Genomic DNA, 17,868 nt, shown 5'->3' with positions numbered 1-17,868 from the left:
AGCTCCTCAAAGTTAACCCCATTGGGCAAAGGCAAAGATTAAAGGATGTCAAAGGGAAGAAGGGAGAAAAAGGCAAGTGGGGCTTCCCTCCTGCTTCCCTGTCTGTTGCAAGAGAAGGGGGCTGGAGACCCCAAGACCCCACAGGTGAAGCAGGCCCTTTGCTGCGGCCTCGGCCCTTGCGTTCACCATTAGGTAAGCGTCGGGAGCTGCTTGCCTTCCTCTTCCGTCCACCCCTGCCCTCCTTTCCAGCTTACCCACTAGGCTGCCAAGCACCTTCAGCCTCTGGAGAGAAAGGCAGGGCATAAAAATAGCAAAATCAATACAAGGCTCTGCGCCAACAGGCTTCAGAAACAGAACCCAAGTTTGAGGGGCCGTTGATAACTTGCCCTTTTCATTTTTAACCTCCTTTTGGCAACAGCAGACCTTGAACATTAGTTACATAAAGGGGCAAAGTGGTGCATAAGGGACTTTAAGCTGCTGCTCTGCTTTTAAAGGAAGTACCTGCTCCGCTCTTCCATTATCTATTTAATACATTTACAGCAAAGTGGAGACCAAAAGGATGGCGTGAAACAGCAACATTTTGAGGGGCTCCCCATTTCTCCCCACCCCAAGCCTCAAGCGTGGAATAAAAAGGCAGGGAGGGAGCTGAGCAGCCGCGTGTGCCACGTGCGAAACACGCCCAACGCAGACGCAAGGCGCTCCTCCTCTGCGGTGCCTCACGCAGCTGGCCAGGAGCCACATCATTCCAAAAACACATCTCTCCGAGTGTGTGTGGATATTTATATTTATTTTAAAACTTATTGTCCTCTTTATAACAGTACAGAGGTTTATCTACATGACAAAACCATTCAGGAACAAAACATCTACGGCTGGAGGAATGAGGATAAGCAACTGAACTCACAAGAAAGAGCCTTTCAGCAGGCCACCCCTTTTGCAAAGGAAGGCAGGATGGACACCCCATAACATAAACGTCTTTCTAAGTTTGTTCAACGTGAGACCAAGGGTCAGCCGTTGCCGAAGGAGCCGAGAGGCCCAGGGCAAGACAGAACCACCACTAAACCTTTCCAGAGGCCGGCAGGTAGCTTTCCCGAGAAGCAGCCCAGGCCCACAGATTTCAACCCACAGCAAGGAGGCCCACAGACCTCCTGGCTGGTTTGCAAGAGCCCCTCATGCGCCCCAGAGTCCGCACTCAGGCGGATGGAGCATTGCCTGGAGAGAAGGACTGGTGGAGAAGAGGCTTCTCCAAACAGAGGGAAAGAGATCCCTCCAGGACCCAGCCGGGCAAAGGGAGGGCAGGGAAAGGGCATGCACAATCCTGGTGGTGGTGGTGATGGAGGAGGAGGAAGAAACAGAGGAAAAGGAAGAAGAGGAAAAGGAGAGGGGCAGTGGGCATCAGTAATGCCTCTGGTAAGAGCCCAAGGACTGCTGGGCAGGCGGAACTGCCCGGGACTGGCTGACCGTCTGGTTGACCAGGTGTGAGAGAGCCGGGCCGCTCTGGATCAGCGTGTCAAGGGCCTTCTGGACACTTGGGTTGTCGAAGTTGATCCCGGAAGAAGTGGCCGGTCTGGCGGCAGTTGCACTGCTTGGGGCAGGGGCCCGGTTCTGGTACATTGGCTGGGACGGCTGTGGAGCTGGGGCTCTAGGGCCAGCGCTCCGAACGGCGCCTGGGTGGTTTGGGAACTGCGGGGCCTGCTGCTGTGGGGCCCGCTGCTGGGACTGGGGTAACCCGGCCCCAGTGAGCTGCGTGGGACGGTTCTGGGAACTGGTCCCTGTAGCAAACCCGGTGTTTTGAGAGCTCCCCACAGTTGCGCTGTTGTTGGCAACGGCTGCTACCGCTGCCGCAGCCGCCCCACTGTTGAAGAGGCTGAGGATCTTGGCCTGCAGGTCCTGCTGGGGGTTGGAAGCCACAGGGGCCGAGCCGGACGGAGGCAAAGGCTGGGTGCTCTGATGGGTCTGGGAGCTGGGCATACTGGCCAAAGAGGACCCAGACGGAGTGCCCACAGCCTGCCTGGGAAGCGCAGCTGCAGGAAGAGAAAAGCAGGAAAGGTTAAGTCCTGGGAAGCCAGCTGGGCTTCAATTCTCTTGGGGCCCCAGAGCAGCTCTGCCGGTCGCATGAAATGATTAGGGGAAAGAGGCGGGGTAGGCAGCCCCACCACCACCACCCAACCCTATTAGTAGTAGTAGTAGTATGTTTTTTCTATCCCGCCTTCCTCCCAGTACAGGGACTCAAGGCAGCCAACCACCCTGCCTGGGGAAGGGGCAACTTGCCTTCCTGACAGAGGACTTGCCTGGAAGGGCATCTCCACTGGCCCGCAGCTGCCGCTCCTTGCGCTCTCTCAGGTAGTTGATGATCTTATCTGTCTCTTCCGCGGTCAAGTAGCGGTTGTCTGCCAGCAAGTTCAGGAGGGACTGGATGCCAGGAGGGTGGCCCATGCGGGAGCCTTCTTCGGCCGGCGGGGGGCGCTCTCTCTCCTGCAGAATGGTTTCGTCGGCCATCTTGGCAGCCTGCCTGGCGATTTCCTCGCGCTCCTTCTCCCGCACCTCTACCTTGTAGCGCTCATAGTTTTTTGCTACCAGCACCATGGCATCAGCCTGTGGCATGTTTCGGTGTTCTGTGGCAGGAAGAAGGATGTGAGCTTTCTCCAGGACTGCGCCACAACTGAAAAGACCACCCACCCACCCAGGCGCTCTGGAGGGCTCCAGGGCATGGGACCAGATGCAGCACAAAGAGCCTCTTCCAAAGGGAATGTTTGAGGAACAAAGCCGTCTCCCTCTCTGTGTATTAGTGACACCAAGGATTGTGGAGAAACAGGTGAGACTGGCCCTATGACCGGCTTCAAAATGTCTGAGCACCACAAAGGGCAAAATCCCACCCCAGACAGAGATCCCTCAGCCCCCCCCCCCCACACACACACACACACACAGGGCCCTTTGCTGACGCTGCCAAACAACTCTGCTGCCAGGACTTGCCCCACAGATCTTTCGCCTGGTCATGAAAATACTGGTGCCTGAATCTGGCTGCCTTCTTCCTTGCTCTCCAGCCCCTTTGCGATGCGTCAGTGACACTGAGCGCCTGCAGGCAGGGCCTCTCTACAGCACCCTGAGCAATCTGCCTGCTGCAGCCTAACGTCTAGAAACAAGGGATGGAAACACGATTCCCAAATACTCCCAAAAGTGTTGAGAAACTTGATGAAGAGAGCCATGGGCTGCAGACAATCCTTGCAGCTGAGGGCTTATGCTGCACAAATCCACAAGTGCTTGTTTTGTGCAGAAAAGGGGGCACTGGCTCTTTCCCCTGATATGTCCATTTCCAGTAGATGAGAGCCCCACATCCTGTAGTTTCCTCTGCAGAAAATGCTGTTTTCTGTGCAAAACAACCACATGCAAAGTTTAGGCACAATAAGTCCTAAATACTGAATAAGCTTCAAAAATTGTGTCGTTTTCTAAGAGCTACTCAAAGCGGGGATAAAACTGCTAAAACTTCTTAGTGTTTCCTTCAAGAATCTTAGTAATGAACCAGATCTCTACAGGAGACACAATGCCTGGTAATGATCCCTTTGAGCCCCCCAATTGTAAGTTTAAGCACCTAAAATAAATAGTCCATCTTCTGTCAAAAAGGTGCAGATTGATCTGAGGGTTTCTGAGGCAAGAAACTGATCCAACAGCAGGCAGCCCTCCCAAAGTTAAAAGGGCTACTACTTGTAAAGAAGGACCGAGAAGTGTAAGAAGTGAGGAGCAGCAACCACACAGAGGCACCTCCAAGGCCTTGTGGGCAGCCTCCGCAATGCACAGGAGCATGAGTTCAAAGAGGCCCCCTCCCCATAGCCCCTCAACACACAAAGGAGATTATGGGGCTGAGCCCATTCTCACAGGTCTGAGCCGGGGAAGATGCGGCACTCATTTCTGTGCAGTGCTGCCCCAGAAAGAACCCCTGGATCAGGCAGCAGCCCCATGTACCTTGCGGGGTGCCAAACATGATGTTGACTGTGCAGGAGTGGTGAACCTGGTGCTGGGGGGTGATGACAATTGCAAAAGCCGAGCCCCCCTGGCTGACGTCGTCCAGGGCTTGCTGTAAAGACATCTCCGAGTTGAGGAAGATGAGGTCCACCATCATGCCCAGGTCACGGACCTTCCGCCCCACCGACTCTGCGTAGTCCCTGCACAAAGCAAAGGACCACCCCAGTAAGATGGCAAGGAGACCAGAAAACCCTCCTTGCTGGGAGCAGCTTGTTGTCTGCGGGGCCAAGGCCAAAGTCACTCACAGTGACCTCCTCTCAACAATGTCAGGAGCAATGATGCACGCTGAGGGAAGGACGATGAGGGTCAAGGATAGCACTGGGAAAATAATCCCCATTTTTAGGGTTGTTGGGTCTAACTGTTACTCCTTAGTTCAGTGTTATTTGGGGGCATCTGAAGGCGATTGTTTTTTTAAAACAAGTAACGCATTAGTAATCAGCAAAGTTGCTCCTTATTTCTGAACAATAAGCACCACATGAGGCAACTGTTACATGGATATGCAATTGGTTGACCGGCCGAATGCAAAGGGTGCTCAACAATGGCTCCTTTTCATCCTGGAGAGAAGTGACCAGTGGGGTGTCCAGTGGGGTCTGTCCTGGGCCCAGTGCTATTCAACATCTTTATCAATGACCTGGATGACAAAATTGGAAGCATACTTATCAAATTTGCAGATGACACCAAATTAGGAGGAATAGCTAATACTCCAGAGGACAGGATCAAGATTCAAAATGACCTGAATAGACTAGAAAGCTGGGCCAAAGCTAACAAAATGAACTTCAACAGGGAGAAATGTAAGGTACTGCACTTAGTGCAGAAAAATGAAATGCACAGATATAGGATGGGTGACACCTGGCTGAATGAAACTACGTGTGAAAGAGATCTAGGAGTCCAAGTAGACCACAAGTTGAATATGAGTAAACAGTGTGATGCGGCAGCTAAAAAGGCCAATGCAATTTTAGGCTGCATCAATAAATGTACAGTGTCTAGATCAAGGGAAGTAATAGTGCCCCTCTATTCTGCTCTGGTCAGGCCTCATCTGGAATATTGTGTCCAGTTCTGGGCACCACAATTCAAAAAGGACATTGAGAAACTGGAGCCATGTGTCCAAAGGAGGGCAACAAAAATGGTGAAGGGTCTGGAAACCATGCCCTATAAGGAACGATTCAGGGAGCTGGGGATGTTTAGCCTGGAGAAGAGGCAGTTAAGAGGTGATATGATAGCCCTGTTTAAATATTTGAAAGGGTGTCATATTGAGGAGGAACAAGCTTGTTTTCTGCTGCTCCAGAGAACAGGACCCAATGGAGCAATGGATGCAAGCAACCACCAGTTCAACATTAGGAGGAACTTCCTGACAGTAAGGGCAGTCCGACAGTGGAACACACTCCTTCCTCGGAGTGTAGTGGAGTTTCCTTCTTCGGAGGTCTTTAAGCAGAGGCTGGATGGCCATCTGTCAGGGATGCTTTGACTGAGAGTTCCTGCATGGCAGGAGGTTGGACTGGATGGCCCTTGCGATCTCTATGAGTCTATGAAAGGATGGGGATGCCTTGGTCAGTTAGCCCAGTTCCACTCTGTTCCCCAGACCCCTCTGCCCAGAACCAAGCGGACTGTGAGCCGCCCACCAACTCCCCTTCCTTGCTTCAGCAGGAGAGAAAAGCAAGAAGTTCCCACAACACACTCCACCACCCCAAGCAGAAAAAGGAGGCCAACCAGCCACACGTCGCGCGTGGCCAACAGCCAACGCCACGCTCTTACTTGGTCTGCTTGTTGACCACGATCACTGAACAATCCACAGGCCGCTCTGCATCAATGCGCCTCTTGATGTCCTCAAAGAACTGGCGGTAGAGCTCTTCCCGCCGCCTCTCCTCACGCTTCATACGCTCTGGGGCAGAGAAGAGCGCCAGAATCAGGGCCAAATGTCTTTTTTTCCCTGCCCACCTCCCCATTTTCTCCCCAAATGCCCCCAGCTGACTCCCATCAGCCCAGGCTGACCTTCAGTGCTCATGGGGGGCCTGTCCAAGTGCTCACGGTAACGGTCATAGTAGGGCTCCTCCTTCCTTCGGTAGTAGTCATCGGGACGCGTATAGCGGTCGTACCCTTCCTCCCGCCTGCAGAGCAGAGAGCGGACAGGCTTGCATTTCCACGTCCATCGAGGTTCCCAACAGTAGACTCTCGGGACGCTCTCCCACCACCATCATGCCTGCCACGTACCTGTAGGGAGGCTCCCGCGCATCCCTGTAGCGGTCATAGACTGGGTCCCGGGGGTCCCTCAGGTCTCTGGGGTCTCGGAACTCCCTGGGGTCCCGGTGGTCTCTGGGCCCACGAGCGTCTCGCATCCGAAGGTCCCTGCCATCCCTGGAATCACGGCCATTCCTGCCATCTCTTGCATCTCTCCGTGGACTGCCCTGGTTCGGAGAACGGTCGCGCCTTGCATCCTTCTCTCCGTAGGGCAAGGGATCTCTGTAAAAAGCACCAGTAAAAAACCTTTAGACAGGAGCTGTCTGTGGGGGTGCCGGTCAGTGCTGGCCGGGGCCCTCCAGGAAGCACAGGTCTACAAACACCCAAGAGAGGAGTGGACTGGTGCATATCCAAGCTCAGGATAGTAACTAAGGGAGTAAATGTATTGCCGACAGCAGATCGTGTGGCCTTGCACGCCTTCATACAGAATCAGCATTCTGGGGAGAAGGCTAAGTAAGAACCTTTCTCTTAAATACCGAACACACTAGATGCAGGGAATATTTCTGTAGAGAAGAAGTCAGTCCCATCATGAGTGCCCTGTGTGTACACTGAAGAGATACCACTCTCCTCCTTGGTGAGAAAGAGGCCACAGTCAGGTGAGTCACAATGACCCCCGGATCATTCACGCTGCAGCTGGCCTGAGTGGGGCTGAAGTCTGTCATAGATATAAAAGCCAGCCCTGAGCTCTGAAAGAAGTGAGGGCTGCCACATGAACTGTTGAAGGACAGCACCATGGGACTCTGAATCTGTGGTAGAAGGGGAACTCTCTCCTTTAGAAGAGGTAGTTGTATTGCTTGTATGCCACCGCATGTCTCCCCAAGCAAACCTCCTGGATGATATGCTGTGTCTCCCAGGAAGACCCCCCTTCCCCAAATACCCAGAAAAAGGCAAGGAAGCTGTGGGAGTTTTCAGGAGTATCTGCCCAATCGCCATGCCCAACCGCTGCCAATGAGGCACACACAAAGAGTCAGCACCTTTGGACCTAGTGATGTCGACCCCCTCCCCAAGAGTCAGACACTGACCCAGCCTCAGCTGGAAGGCCTCAGCATTATGTGGAACGCAGACTCTGGACATGTTATGGAGGACACAGGTGGTGTTGGGTGGCTCTTTATTTTCCTTTCATGTTAACTTTCCCTTTCCCCAGGCTTGGTTAAAACGTTTTGGCTTCACACAACACACTGATTCATATAAAATGAAGTCTGGGACGATTTCCCCAGCCCCACCTGCACTGTATATTGGACAATATGGGAAACCAAGAAAAAGACAAAAGAGGCAGAAAGGGCAGGTTACCTGAAGTGTAGTGAAAGGAACATTGGAGGCTGGGCAGAGAGTAAGCATTGCACTTCTCCAAGAAGCTGCACTTCTTGAACAGACACTGGGCCCAGCGCCATGAGGGTCTGCCAGGCAAACGGTCGGACAGGATGTGGCCACATGCCCCCACCAGACTCACCCCTTTGTTCCTTCTGATGCTCGAGCCCCTGGCACCCAGGGCAATGCCATGCCCGGGCACCCGCATGCGCTCTGCCCACAGCTCTCAGGGCCACACAGTGCCCTAGTGCTCGCCTGCGCTCTGGCCACCAGCATCAAAAGTGATGCACTGCAGCCTCTGCTTGCGCTCTGGCTGCTGGCACCCAGACAATATCCCAGCTCCTGCCCTGGCAGAAGTGGCAGCAAGGCATGGACTCGTGCACATCTTTGTTCTAGTGCCAACAGGAGGATGTGTGTGCAATGAGCACACTGACGTTGTGCCAAGAGAGGATCACTGAATCCTCTTCCACAGGAGATGTCCTGCCCGCGTCTTCTGGGCCATGCAGTTGCAACGTGAAGGACAGCTGTGGTCCCTGCCCTCGGGCGCAACCGCCATTGCTGCCCTCTCCTCTCCGATGCAGCTGGAGGAGGCTCCCAGCCCCAAGGCGTGCCCCCAGGACACCACAGAGGCAGGCAGGCAGGCAGGCAACAGTGCTGGCTGGCACTGAGCCTGGAAAGGGCCTGGTAGCCAACCATGTTGGCCACCTTCTGCCTGGGAGGTGGCAACCTGCAAGAAACTAGGAATCCCCCTCAGGATTCCCTTCCAAGGAAGATCCACCACTGGCAGCAGAGGAAGCTAAGCCCCATTTCCTAGGGGAATCTGTCGCTTCTTGGTACTTTACCTTCGAGACGGGCTGGACCTTGAGGAAGCTTTATTCATATTTCTTCTTTCCGCTGCTTTATTAATATCTGAAAAGAATAATCAACCCATCTGTTCAATGCTACGAAATAAAGAAAAGATAATCAGCACAGAGCAAAGACAGCAACAATGTTCAAATTCCGCCAGATGGAGAAAGGGACTCCACGCAATGAGGTGCCGGCAGTACTTAAGGGAACCTTTATGATGTCAGTGATCTTGGGCAGGGCAGTGAGGCGGAGGAATTCCTCCTGGAAGTGTAGGAAAGGTGCTTTCCTTTGCAGCTGCAGGAATCTATCTTTTGGGCTCTCAAGAGCAAAGGCCGGCAGGAGGCAAGTCAGACCCTGGCCCTCTTGCCATGAAGCAGGCTGGCACCCTTTGGACTCAGTAAGCAGACAGCTGCTAGAGGAAGAAATCCCCAAAGACGTTACGCCAGAAAATCAGGACCGCTTCCAGTCAAGGTGACGGAAAGGAGAACCCACTGGGATGTGGCTGCCCCACAAAGCTGCACTGGGCAGCGCCTCCCCCGACCCCCCAAAAGACACCAACCAACTGTCCCAACCACAGCAACAGAACGATAAGGGGAGCACTCTTTGGGTTTTCCCCAGAGACATCCTCATAGTGAGATCCTTTTGGGAAATGGCACTGCTTGCAAGGCTTGGTCAACGGGGACAAAATCTCGCTCCCAAAGAGACAGCTGACCCTTACAAGCCTCTTACAAAAAACTGCATGACAAACCCTTGCTGCCTGGCCTCACTGAGGACACCACCTCACTTGCTCAGCCTCATTAAATTGGATGGGACCCAGGGACCGATATGGGAGATCCTTACAGTGCATGTGTATCCGGGGGGGGGGGGGGGTCCTCTCCTGCCCTGGAAGCAATTCTCTGGCTCTCATCAGATTTCAGGATGCAAGACTGCAGGAGGACACATCAACAGTAATGACTTTACTGGACCAACTAACACAACATTTTCCCTTCCTGAGTTTTAGCTCCTTTACCTGATGAAGAAGCCAGGGGAGCTTTGAAAGCTTACATCTCGTACTTTGTGCATCTTTGGTTGGTCCAATACAATTACCGCTGTTTAGTGGATTTTGGGTGATGTTTTGCTGTATGGCCAACTCAGCTACCCCTGCATATTTTTATCACTAAATACAGGCCTCTTCTATCCGAAGCAGAGGAAGCCAGCATGGAACCAGAAAACCATTCTGCATGAAGGCTGCTTCCGGAGTTTGGCAGATGCCATAGAGTCCTGTATCCTTCCTCTTTATTTTTAAAGCAGAAAGTGGCTGCAAGACTGTTCTTCTCTTTTTCCTGCAGCCATGTCTATCCTGGCCTTGGAAGGAGAGGCAAATGGGACCTGATCCCCTTCCCAGCCGCCATTCCCTTCTCCTTTTGTGTCATGTCTTTTTAGGCTGTAAGCCTAAGGGCAGGGAAATGTCAAATTAACAATCTGTGAGATGCTCTTAGAACATCTCTGGCTGAGGAGCAAGGTATAAATGCTCTAAAATTAAAAGCAAAGCAGGGAACGTTGCTAAGACCCAATCCTGCCATGGCTGCTTTGGAAGAAGAATCACTTCCTCCTGAGGAGAGCCAGACTCGCCTTGGCCTTGGCCTTGGCCTTGGCCTGGGGGGGGTCACTATTATCTCCTATTTACTAAAACTCTCTAGGCATCACCTATTCTCTGGCAGTGCCAGGGGTTGGGGTGCCCATGGGTCGTTGTGCTGAAGCTCCATCGCTCCACATCATCAGCTGCATCAGCTAGACCCGAGGTGCTATTCTGTCAAAATACAAGGGAAATGTAACACATCTTACTTGAGTCCCTATGCTGGGAGAGAGGTGGGAGATGATGATGGTGGTGGTGGTGATGATGATGATGACGTATGAATGAGAGTCATAATTCCTACCAATCAATCAGTCACTTGTAAGCTGCTGCCATGAGAAAAGTAGGAAGCATTAGAGTGCAGAGAGGCCTGTTATGTTTTATTTTGACATTGTCTTGTACTTCCTGTTGTGCACCGCTTTGATCTAATTTGGAAAAGCGGTATATAAATAAACATCATCATCATCATCATCATCATCCAGGTATTTGAGCACACGGGGCATATTTCTCCAGTGCAGAAGAAGTGGCCCTGAAAATGGCAGCTGTCTGTCTTTGGGAGAGGGATGGACCAAAGGACCAAGTTCAGGAGACCTGCAAGGCATTTGTTCCATGGGCAGAACCTGGGGTTCTGGGAAGCATCCTAGAGCTGGAGGGGACCTTGCAAGCCATCTTGACCCAGCCCTTGCTCAGTACAGGAAACCCCAGCCTAAGATGGCTGCCTGGCTTCTCCTCGAGTCTGTTGCCTTTCTAAATATGCCTCCCTCCATCGTGATCTCCTCAAGAGAACCTGTTTTCAACCCCTCTGGCCCCATATCCTCCACATCCTTAAAGGGGGGAGCTCTGGATGGCACACAGCACTCCAGAGGGGGTTTGACTTGCATAATGGCACCACATTAATACTTGGAAAGTATGTTCTCTCAAGTACAGCCAAGAATTTAACTACAGTCATCCCTCCACTTTCACTAGGGTTAGGGGCACAAGACCCCCGTGAATGTGGGAAACCTATGTTTTGACTTGAGAGAACACCCTCACGCCTTAAGAGAGCCATCTCTTTCCCCCTCGGATGTGAAATCATTAGATGCCACAGGAAGACACGTCTCTTTCATTATTTATGCTTACAAAGATGATCTCAATTTTGTGATGTATGTCTCTCTGGCCGCCAAATTGTTTTTAATTTTCACCCAATCCTGTATAGCATTGTACTGCATTGCTTTTAAACTTTGGTTGTGTAATTGTAGTTTTAATACTGGGGAGGGGGTTGGGAAGGGATCAGTCAGTCTTTTATTGTATTTCTAATGCATTTTTACTGTTGTAACCCACCCAGATTCCTAGTGATTGGGTGGACTATAAATACATCATTATTATTATTGCTGTTGTTGTTTACCTTTGTACTATGCCTGTCTCCACCAGAATGAGCTCAAGTGGTATATGCGCCTCTCCCCATCCCTCTATGCAACAGAGAGCGGCCTAAAGTCGCAGTGTGGGCTTCATGGCTCAGAGGGGACCAGTCAGCGCACTGTCCGACCCCAAGGCCATACTGGCTCTGGGTCATTGCCACAACCAGTGACCTCCTCGCAGCCCCTGAATAACTCTTCCTCACCGGAAAGTAGTCCTGCCGCAAGTGGTTCTATTTACACATCCATTTCTGATCAAGAGGGCTCTTAAGTTCTGGTCCTGCTGGAAATGCACTCGATGGGCCTCTCAACTCATCGGAAAGTTATGTCCATACGTTACTGACCACCTGGCATTTGATTCCACACAAGAAGCTGTCCTCATGGTTGTCAAGCAGTTCCAACACCCCAGGAACCCCCTACCAAAGCCTGACGCCAGCTCCAGATGCTATCCCTACTGGCCTGGATCTTCTACATTGAGAAGTCCCGCCTTTGTCCCTGCAAGGGACCCAATGATGCCTGTGGCTTTTCAATCTCCAATTAAGACCGTGCAGATAGACTGCCATCCCACTCCTCTCTGAATGTGGGACATGCCTTCATTGTCTATGAAGACTTCTCCTTAATGACTTTGCTTTCAGTCTTCCATTCTTACTTATTTGCTAGAGAACCTTTCATATGGCAAACATGGAGTCAAAGACATGAGCCAGTTTTAAGTCTTTTTGCTTTCTGGAACATCTCAGCCTCTGTGAAGTGTTTACTTCCTCAACCAAGTTTGTTCTATTTGTTGTTGTTAGCTAGCTGCCTTCAAGTCGACTTTGACTCGTGGTGACCCTATGAAGGAGACGTCTCCAAGCCCCCTCCTCTTCTCTGGGCCTGAGCTGGACGGCCCTTGGGCTCTCTGCCTCTCTGCTCAGGTCCTGTAGGTTCACAGGCCCATGGTCTCTTGATGCGAGTCCATCCGCCTGGCAGGCGGTCTTCCTCTCTTTCTAATAAGGCCCAGAGTTCCTCGCAGGCTGTAAAATTCTGTTGGGATCACGCTAAGCTTCCATACAGTCTTCAGGCCAGCAGCAGTTTCCATTTTCAAATCCCATCAGGATTCTCAGCTATCAGCCAGCCCTCTGGACACCGTGAGGCCCGTCTCCAGGGATGTCTTCTTCCAAGGGCCGTTGCCACACTTTCTTCAGACTAACAAAATGGGGTTCAAAGTTCTCTTGGGTAAAGGCTGGGATGAAGGATACGTCCAGCTTCTCTTCTCTACAATCTGCCTGACCCTCCTCCCAGCGGCCTTCCAATTCTCCCTCCATCCCTCGTTTCCAGCGGAGGACATACAACAACAACAAAGGCCCACTTGTAGGATCACAGGGTACAATTAAGAGCAGCAAGTGTGGCTGCCATTTGGGGCAACAGCCTGAAACCAAATGTACACCACGACATAAGAAAACGGCTGCCAGGCAACACAGTTTGACAAATAAACACTTACAAAGACTGATGTCAAAAACATCTTTTATTGCGGATGATTGTGACGGAGAGCCTTCTCACTGGGAAGAAGACACCAGCACACTGCTTCCCCGCTTCCCCCGTCTTCTCAAGGCTGCCCAAGGGACTGACCGGTCCAGGGCAGCCAGTTTGCCAAGGAGCGCATCCACAGGCAAACAAACCAAGTGCAGCCTGCATTCGTTCAAAAGGCAGCGCCAACTGCCCAGGCTGGAGCCACAAAGGCAGAGGAGCACAGAAGGAAAGGCTCCTCCTCAGAGTACAAACACAACTCTGAAAGAGCCTCAAGTCAGTTTCCGTTACAGTTGATTTGTCAGAACGATCAGTAACACAATGTGTGGAAAGCAATGTTTAAAGGCCACGTTTAAGACAACCAAGTTCTAATAAATATTTTGGCATCAAGGATCTTTAGGGAAATCAGCTACAGAGCAAACACACTCTTGCGGGCCAAATGCAACACATGCGCTCTGTAAACCCAGCTCCTGTCTCAAGTGTTCTGGAGTCCCCAATTTACGGCACCATTCACACTCCGCCATTAGCAAGGTTTAGTACCCCAGCAGACTGCTGGCTTGCGCAGCCAAGGGGCATTCATCTCTGCACCCATGTTTCTGTGTAGGCCTTGATATTAGTTCCTTCTATGCAACTTATTATTGCAGTGCTTCCTTACGTCTGCACATTGCCAATGGCTTCCATTATCTACTTAACAATGACTTATCCAAACCAGAGAGCATCAGGTAGCACTCCTTCCTTTCTGTCTCCTGCCTAGCAGTGCCCTTGGAGAGAATTGACAGCCGCGGCCCGAGTTACTTAAGGCAAGGCCTCTCTCTCCCTTCACAATCCGCCCCACACTCTCAGGACACCAGGGAAGAAATCGCTGGAAGAGACGAAAACGAGACTAAGGACAACTTGCCATCAAGCGCTGACAGCCGCGGCCCCTAAACTATGGGACAACTCACCAGAAGAAGAGGGACCTCTTCCGGTGGGCCTCCCTACCTGGCCTTCTATAGCTGGTCTCAAAGGAGACTCCTGCTTCTGAATTGGAGGGCATGGAAACAGAGCGCCCTTTGGCCATTTCAGCCATTGGAAGCTGTGTTGTGGTTTGTTCTCTTTTTAGAGAATACTCTCTCTTGTCTTTTATTGTTGGTTTTATTCTCTGTTGTAATCTTGCCTCGATCCGCAGGAGAGGCGGAAATACAAATCAAGTGTATTATTATTATTGTTATTACGCACTCTGCCCTCCTTCTTTTGCAAAAGGGAGACCATTTCCATTCAGAGTCACAGCCTTAAGGACACGCTCCGCTCCAAGACCAGTTCTCCGCAGAAGCAGAGCCATCGAGAGCCATCCGTCAAAGCCAAGGAACACGCTCCTCCCTCCCGGCAGCAAAGAGGGGAGAAAGGGGCCCTTCTTAAGGGAGGGCCATAACAGGCAGCACTGCGCTCCAGGGTCCGCACAGCGCCTGCAAGGAAGGCCCCCCAGACCCCCAGAACAAGGGCTTCTCTTGCTGGTCCTGAAAGAAACCGGTGTGATTTTGGGGAGCCGGGAGGGAGCCATTTCATGGTGGGGCTCACATCGCCTCCTGGGTCTGCTCCAGACCTACTTGTGACGGGTATATAAGTATATATATATATATATATGTGTGTGTGTGTGTGTGTGTGTAGAGAGAGAGAGAGAGAGAGAGAGAGAGAGATGTTATTAAAGTATACATCTGATCAACCCCTTTTCCATAATATCAAATGACAGGCATTTATTCCGTTTTAAAAAGCTCATGCCATGTTTTCAGACCATGTTTTGGCAGAGATGGAAACAACACTCTCTTATCAAACCCTGGTCTCCTGTTCATCATTTGGGACCAAATAGTCTTCTTCTTCTTCTCTCTTGTGGGTCTGTCGTTTTATCTTCTCATAACTTCCCCAAACCCAGGTTTGTGTGGGTTTTTTAGTTTGTCTTTTGCCTTCATGTTTCAATGGGGGGAAACCCTGAACGATGCTTATTATGTGGGTTCTGTCAAACATCAATTCAAGCATTATAAAAACTGATCAACCATATTTTAATGCTCTCTAACGTTTACAGACCAAAGTAATGGCTTTGATATGATTTACACCATTCAATAAAATAGAGTATTTACTGCTCATTAATGCTATTAAATGTGAATATATGTAATCTACACATAATGCAACATACAAAGTACTCTCAAAGACACGAAAATAAGACTGAGTTAATGCATGAGTCCTTCTCACGACTTCAAGCAGCAAAGCCCTTCCCCAAGACAAGAGTCAGCCAGAGGGTGAAGGCGCTGGCTTCAATGCGGACTCTATTGAAAGGCCGTTTCTGTTCCTGGAAGGGTCTGTTTCTTGCACAGTAAAGGGACAAGAAAGCAAAGGGGGAGACGGAAGGAGGCTGCTTCCAGTGGAGCATCGCTGACGCTCAGGAAGGTCTCTTTTCCTGGAGCTTGCCTGCCTCCATGGCTGCTCTGGGTCCTACTACTCTCTGGAGCAGCAGCAGAAAACAAGCTTGCTCCCTTCGAGTATTTCCACAGGGCTCCCATCCTATCCCCTCTGAACCGTCTCTTCTCCAGGCTCAATTCCCTGAGTCCTTCCTCATAGGTTTCCAGGCCCCCCTCCATTCTGCTTCCCTCCAGGTTCTCCCTGTCCTTTCGGAGTCCTTATTCCAGCCGCCCCAGGGCTTCCCTTGACCTAGATGCTAGACTTCTCTGGATGCGGCCCAGACTCCTACTTGGGCTCCTGGGTCTGAGCCTGGTGTCCCCCATCTTCCTCTATCTCTGCATTGCTTTCCTCTGCCTTGACCTTCCTCCGCCTCGAAGCTCCTTTGGCCCAGCCCTCTCAACCCTCCTGCTCTCTGGGGCCCTTCCTCCCAAGGCAGCGGCGGCGGCGCCACCTGCCAACCTGACAAGGGCCCTGTCTCTGGAGACAGCCTCTGGGGAAGCAGGCCCCAGCAGCAGCGCCTCGGGAGGAAGCCGGAAGAGCCCCTCCCTCGACCGGAAGTGCCTGGGCAGCAGGAGGACAAGCAAAGAGTGGAGGAACTTGAGAAAGGCGCCCCGCGCATGCGCGCACGCTCGAGCTGCCCACGGAAGCGACTGCGCAGGCGCAGCAGAAGAGACGCTTACCCTCCCCCCACAGACGCGCTCGCCGACGCCGCGCATGCGCAGAAGGAAGGGCGGAGGCCACGCGCGCTCGCTCGCGCCCCCGCCTTCCCAGTAACGGTCTTGGAGCCCCGCTCCCTCCGCCCCGAAGCCTCCCGCTCCGTGGAGCCCAACGAGAGGAACTCACCCGCCGCGGAAGCCCTGCCCGCCCCGTCCCTCCCTCCCTCGCCCGCCCGCCCGCCCGCCCGCCCGCCCGCCCGCCCGCCCGCTCTTCCTTTCGCTCACCGTGGGCCCCGAGGCTCCTCCAAGCGCTTCCTCCCTCAAGCGAAGACAACTGTGACAAAAGGCGCCAACGGCCTCCCTCTCGCTCGTTCTCTCGCTCGCTCTCCTTAGTACGCAGGCGCACGGGAGCAGCGTGGGTTGGTCGGTTGCTGTGGGGGAGTGGGCGGGGCCAGAGCGCTCGCAACGCACGCCGGGAGATGTAGTCCCTCCTACCGGCGCATAGGCCCCGCCTTTTCTTCCCCGTGGTGACTGACAGGGCGATCAGCCAATCCGCGCCTCGATTCCTCAGAAACGCTCGGGGAATTGGAGGGCGTGGGAGGGAGCGCTAAGCAGGGCCGGCCCTGGATGGGACTTGGGTGGGAGACCGGCGACAGGCTCCGTTTCAGAAGAAGGCACTGAGGAGGGTTCCTGGCCTAAGGAAGCCTCTTGGTGACATGATCCGTGGGCTCTCTCTCCATGGCTCCACAGGGAAATGGGTGCCAGACGGACACACAACACACGTGTATATATACAACTCGAGGCCTGAACAGCCTGAAGGCCCCAGACCCAGCCTGATCCTGGATGCTAAGCTGGGTCGGCCCTGGATGGGACTTGGGTGGGAGACCAGTGACAGGCACCACCTCTGAGGAGTCATGGTTGCCCGGCCTAAGAAGGCCCTTCCAGAACCCAACGGGGGCTTGAAGGCAAGGCAAATGAAACGAGAGCCTTGCTATTGTTATTGCTATTCTGGGGCGGAGGGGGCCCTCTGGGCCTGGCTGGCGTCCGCAGTGGGGCCGCTCTTTCCTCCCGTCCGAGCCCTTGGCCCCTGGCCTCGGGGCCCCTCCCCTCTTTGGCCCTTTAACATCTCCATGAAGCCACTGGGCTCTCCTTGCCATCTGACCCCAAGGAAGTTGACTCTGTGCCGGGTGAGGGCAAGCGGATGGAAACTGGATCCAGGCCAGTCCTAAGCAGGTCAGGCCCAGTAGATACGCTGGACATAAGAAGGGCAGCAAGGGCAGCCGCTGCACAGAAATGGAGGCCCAAGACTTGCCAACAAGGGATGAGCAGTTCCTAAAAGCTCTCGATGTGGATGAACCAGACTGGCAAAGGCTTCACAAAGGAGCCTGGAGTAACAAAATCAGTGTGCATAGAGCCATTGTACTGTCTGTGCTCCTCTGTGGGTCTGAAACATGGGTCACCTATCGCCAACACCTGCGACTCCTTGAACGCTTTCATCAGCGCTGTTTACGCACAACTCTAAACATACACTGGACTGACTATGTGACAAATGTTGCTGTCCTTGAGCAAGCAGGGATCACCAGCATTGAGGCCATGCTATTGAGGACGCAGCTGCACTGGGCAGGACATGGTTCTAGGATGGAGGACCATCGCCTCCGAAAAACAATATTCTATGGTGAACTCGCCACAGGTCAAGAGCGTAAGAGGGGCGCCCCAAAGAAGAGATACAAGGACTCCCTGAAACAACATCTCAGGCTTGGCCAGATGGATCACCAACAATGGTCCTCCCTGGCCTCGCATCGGGAGGCATGGAGACGCACTATCCACGATGCTGCAGCCTTCTTCAAAAGCTCACGCCGAACGA

General features: G+C 52.7%; 1 protein-coding gene across 2 annotated transcripts; it reads right to left on the bottom strand.

The window, feature by feature from the left end:
* Positions 1-765: 765 nt before the first annotated feature.
* On the bottom strand, positions 766-16,432 carry NCOA5 (nuclear receptor coactivator 5). Of its 2 annotated transcripts, XM_042465998.1 has the most exons (8): positions 16,290-16,431; positions 8,403-8,469; positions 6,226-6,474; positions 6,007-6,122; positions 5,770-5,896; positions 3,958-4,157; positions 2,289-2,612; positions 766-2,021 (listed from the first exon to the last, which is right to left on the bottom strand). In XM_042465998.1, exons 2-8 carry the CDS (start codon positions 8,438-8,440, stop codon positions 1,393-1,395), a joined length of 1,683 nt encoding a protein of 560 aa, XP_042321932.1. In that variant the 5' UTR covers positions 8,441-8,469; positions 16,290-16,431; the 3' UTR covers positions 766-1,392. The 2 variants fall into 2 exon arrangements, with proteins under 2 accessions (XP_042321932.1, XP_042321933.1); XM_042465999.1 differs by lacking the exon at positions 8,403-8,469 and having other exon boundaries at positions 16,290-16,432.
* Between the last annotated feature and the right edge of the window lie 1,436 nt (positions 16,433-17,868).

Source organism: Sceloporus undulatus, chromosome 4 (genome assembly GCF_019175285.1).
Source record: "Sceloporus undulatus isolate JIND9_A2432 ecotype Alabama chromosome 4, SceUnd_v1.1, whole genome shotgun sequence".
In the NCBI taxonomy this organism is placed as follows: domain Eukaryota; kingdom Metazoa; phylum Chordata; class Lepidosauria; order Squamata; family Phrynosomatidae; genus Sceloporus; species Sceloporus undulatus.
This window is presented reverse-complemented; position numbering and strand designations above follow the sequence as displayed.

Bases quoted from the DNA above. Each gene is read 5' to 3' on its own strand.
- NCOA5 (XM_042465998.1), bottom strand. From the start codon at position 8,440: ATGAATAAAGCTTCCTCAAGGTCCAGCCCGTCTCGAAG. The intron at 6,123-6,225 runs GTACGTGGCAGG...TCTGCTCTGCAG, and splicing joins GCGCGGGAGCCTCCCTACAG to GCGGGAGGAAGGGTACGACC. The intron at 2,613-3,957 runs GTACATGGGGCT...TTCCTGCCACAG, and splicing joins CATGTTTGGCACCCCGCAAG to AACACCGAAACATGCCACAG.